The following is a 4,487-nucleotide window of genomic DNA, read 5'->3' on the forward strand; positions in this document are numbered from 1 at the left end:
AAAATGCTGAGATTACAGGCGTGAGCCACCACAGCCGGCCCTGATCATTTATTTCACCCAGTCCTGACACTGTACTTCCGGAAGATCTCTCCCATCCAGCCATGTCACCCACCTCCAGGCTACAGAGAAACTGAGTGCGCCAAGGAAGTCGCCAGACCGTGGTTGGCAGAATAGCACCCCGAGGACATCCCCAGCCTAGTCCCCAGGCCTCCGAATAGGTCACCTTAAATGACAAGAGAGTTGCGGATGGGATTAAGGATGCTGAGATGAGAGATTATCCGGATGACCCAGGTGGCCCAAGGTCAGTACGGTGTTCTCAAGAGAGGAGGCAGGAGGGTGAGAGTCAGAGAGAAGAGGCTGTGCTGCTGGATTTGAAGATGAAAGACCCGACGCCGCAACCCCACACCAGGGATGCAAGTGCTTCCGGATGCCAGAAAAGGCGGGGAACGGACTCTTCCCTGGGGCCTCTGGAAGCAGCAGCCCTGCTGATACTTGGACTTTAGCCCAGGTGAGACTGACTTTGGGCTCCAGTCTCCAGGAGGGTAAGAGAATAAATGCGCATTTTGTTGTTGTTGTTGTTTTTGAGACAGAGACTCATAGTCTCTCTCTATCGCCCAGGCTACAGCGTAGTGGTGCGATCTCAGCTCACCGCAGCCTCAACCTTCCAGGTTCAAGAGACTCTCCGGTCTCGGCCTCCTGAGTAACTGGGATTACATGCATGTGTCACCACACCCAATTAATTCCTGCATTTTTAGTAGAGGTGGGGTTTTGCCATGTTGGCCAGGTCTCGAACTCCTGACCTTGTGATCCGCCCACCTCGGCCTCCCAAAGTGCTGGGATTACAGGCGTGAGCCACCGCGCCCGGCTCCTTGGTCCTCTTTGATAAGGACACCAATCCCATGCGTGACAGCTCTGCTCCATAACCTCATTGCCTCCCCAAGGCCTCACCTCCTAATACCATCACCTCGAGGGTGGGAATTTCAACATATGAATTTGGGGGAGACACAGGCATTCAGGCCATAGCAGGGACTGTGGGTCTTTTCCTAACCTATTTGAGCCTCAGTCTCCACATCTGAGGAATGGGGACAATGATAATCCCTCCATCATTAGATCACTGTAAAGATCCATAAGTTGTGTAACAGCCATCAGCTGGTGTGACAGTGGCTGTCATTTCGACTCTGACGGTCCTGTGGGCCCTCAGGAGCAGTAGACGAGCAAGTCTGGATTGAAGAGATTCAGAGGGCGCTCGAGATGGTCAATGAAAGTGACTCGGAAAATAAACAACTAGACAAATCGCAGGTTGGATGAAAAAAATAAATATTATTGTCCTCCTCATCCTTCTTTTGGCCTTCTGGCCCGCCCTCCCTTCTCCAGGCCAAAAAGCTCAGAATAATCACATACACAGGTTTAGGGTGCCTGAGGGTGTTTACTGGGAGCGGAGGTCTTAGAGGCCAGGCCTGGGCTGATCACACTTTTCTGGTGATGCTTTTGGGGGTGGCAAGCTCATAGAGGCGAGGGGACGCCTGGGCCACCAGGGAGGCCGGGGAGATGGAATAGGGGTTGTGGCCCTCGTTGAGGCACTTGCGCACTTTGGGCTGGGCCAGGGAGATGATCCGGGGGCTGGCCACCACCTTCTTGGTGACATCCAGCACCACCCAGCGAGGATCTCGGTCAGGAACACACTTGTCCGACTGAGCTTTGGGCCCTAGAGGGAGCAGAAGAGAAGGACAGCACTGAAGCTCAAACCTCAAAGTTCCACATTCAGGCTGGGCATGGGGGCTCACGCCTGGAATCCCTGCACTGTGGAAGGCTGAGGCCGGCAGATCACCTGAGGTCAGAAGTTTGAGACCAGTCTGGTCAACATGATGAAACCTCACCTCTACTAAAAATACAAAAATTAGCCAAGTGTGGTGATGCGTCTCTGTAGTCCCAGCTACTCGGGAGGCTGAGGCATGAGGATGGCTTGAACTCAGAAGGCAGAGGTTGCAGTGAGCCCAGATCGTGACACTGCACTTCAGCCTGGGCGACAGAGCAAGATGTCATCTCAAAAAAAAAAAAAAAGAAAGAAAGAAAAGAAAAAAAGCTCCCATGTTCAGATGGCCTGCTCATCAGCACAGGAATGGAGGATGAAAATGTAGTCCACTCAGAGAGTGGAATATGACTCAGCCAAGAAAAGGAGCGAGGATCTAGCACCGGCTACAGCGTGGCTGAGCCTTGAGGACATCACGTCCTGCGAGAGACGAGAGACACGAAAGGACACACAGTGTGTGATTCCATTTATACGAATGTCCGGGACAGGCCAATCCAGAGTCTGCAAGTGAAAGTGTAGGTGCCAGGGGCTGGGGGATGGGAATGGGGAGTGACAGCTGATAGGGACGGGGCTGCCCTCTGAAGGCATAAAAAAGGTCTAAAATTGACTGTGGTGGTGGTTGCATAACCCTGTGACTGTACTAAAAGCCACTGAAACACATTTTTTATTTTTATTTATTTATTTATGTATTTATTTATTTTGAGACAGAGTCTTGCTCTGTTGCCCAGCCTGGAGTGCAGTGTTGTGATCTCGGCTCACTGCAACCTCTGCCTCCTGGGGTCAAGCAATTCTCCTGCCTCAGCCTCCTGAGTAGCTGGGACTACAGCCGTGCACCACCACACCCAGCTAATCTTTCTATTTTTAGTAGAGACGGGGTTTCACCATATTGGCCAGGCTGGTCTTGAACTCCTGACCTTAGGCGATCCACCCACCTCAGCCTCCCAAAAGGCTAGGATTATAGGCGTGAGCCAGTGCGCCTGGCCTATTTTTTTTATTTTGTTTCATCATTTTATTTTACTTTATTACTTTATTTTATTTTGAGACACAGTCTTGCTCTGTCACCCAGGCTGTGTGTGAGTACAGTGGTGGGATCTCCACTCACTGCAACCTCCACTCCCCGGGTTCAAGCGATTCTCCTGCCTCAGCCTCCCGAGTAGCTGGGATCACAGGCACAGGACACCATGCCCAGCTAATTTTTTGTATTTTTAGTAGAGACAGGGTTTCACCATATTGGCCAGGCTAGTCTTGAACTCCTGACCTCAGGCAATCCGCCCACCTCACCTTCCCAAAGTGCTGGGATTACAGGCGTGAGCCACCGCGCCTGGCCCCATTTGATTTTAGTTTGAGGCAGGGTCTTGCTGTGTCTCCCGGGCTGGAGCAGGATCACAGCTCACTACAGCCTCCACCTGACTTGACACTTCTGGGTTCCAGCGATCCTCCCGCCTCAGCCTCCCAAGTAGCTGCGGCTACAGTCAGGCACTGCCACACCCAGCTGTGAAATCTACACTTAAAAACAGGGTGAATTGTAAAGAAAAAATATTTCAAATGGCCACAGGCAGCCAGGCTCAATGGCACGTGCCTGTCATTCCAGCACTCTTGGAGGCGGAGGCAGGAGAATCACTTGAGCCCTAGAGTTTAAGGCCAGACTGAGCAACACAGCAAGACCCTATCTCTAAAAAAAAAAAAAAAAATGGCCACAGGTACCTGAAAGGGGGACTCAGGGGGCCACAGCCAAGAGCGCTCAAGTCTCCTCACTCTGCTGCCAACCCAAGTGACCCTGGTTCCCCCTCCTCTCCACCTGCTCATGTCATGGCGGCAGGTGGGTCGGGGCAGGAGGCGTCTCCTCTCCCTGGTTGGTGTCATGTCTTTCCCCCTGGTGGCTGCTCCTCAGGCACTCGTGGTCCCCTCCTCCGGGTACCCCCTCCTCACCATCTCTCCCCCACCCCTTCCTTAAGAGCAGGGAGCTGCAGCAGACTGCTTGGAGACTAGGAGGGGATGTGGTCACCAAGTCTGCCACAGCAGCCGGAGCTGTCCTCCACCTTGTCTCTTGGGGCTTTGGGGCCTTTGATTTCCGGGGAAGCTCCCACCTTCTTTCCAGATCCCTCTTTGCATGGAACCTCTGTGCAGATGGATAAGGGCCACCCACTCCTTGGCAGACCAGCCTGTGGCTCTGTGAAGAGGCCCCTGAGGAAAAGAGCGTGGAGTCTCTTCCACTAGGCAGGCAGAACTCCACAGGACACACGGCTGGGCAAGGCCGCCTGAGTGGAAACTGCAGATGCAGCACTGCCTTAGACTGTCCTGCACACACCCGCGCTCACCACACACACACGTGGTGAATATAAACAACTATACACTGATGCAGGTATGAGTGTTGCTCTGGCCCTTGCTCTGCACCCTAATTGTCTCTTCTGCACCTTCTGGGTGGATGTTGGCTCTGTCTGGCAGATGCCCTTGTGCAAGGTAAGGGGGCCAAGCAGTGGGGCCTTGGTGGCCCTAAAGGGGCTGGGAGAACCATGCCCAGAACCTAGCCTTCTTGGAACTCCTTTGTGAGAATTTAGTAGGCATCTGGGCTTTGAAACTCTGTTGAGTTTCCAGCACTCTCTAGCAGCAGCGACTGAGCCCACATAGCAGGTGTGAGCACACACAGAGAAACAGCACAGCCACACACCCGCTCTTA

The 4,487-nt window shown here is 53.1% G+C and overlaps 1 protein-coding gene across 2 annotated transcripts in view; it reads right to left on the minus strand.

The window, feature by feature from the left end:
- Positions 1 to 1,444: 1,444 nt before the first annotated feature.
- The window catches only part of THEG (theg spermatid protein), a 16,249-nt gene continuing 13,206 nt past the window's right edge, over positions 1,445 to 4,487 (minus strand). For both annotated transcript variants that reach the window (XM_011993040.1, XM_011993039.1), the window contains 2 exons: positions 1,561 to 1,705; positions 1,445 to 1,526 (listed from right to left, as the gene is read on the minus strand). In XM_011993040.1, coding sequence (XP_011848430.1) covers positions 1,445 to 1,526; positions 1,561 to 1,705 — 227 coding nt within the window. The remainder of the gene's footprint in view (positions 1,527 to 1,560; positions 1,706 to 4,487) is intronic.

This window comes from Mandrillus leucophaeus, unplaced genomic scaffold (assembly GCF_000951045.1).
Source record: "Mandrillus leucophaeus isolate KB7577 unplaced genomic scaffold, Mleu.le_1.0 Scaffold423, whole genome shotgun sequence".
Taxonomy (NCBI): Eukaryota; Metazoa; Chordata; class Mammalia; order Primates; family Cercopithecidae; genus Mandrillus; species Mandrillus leucophaeus.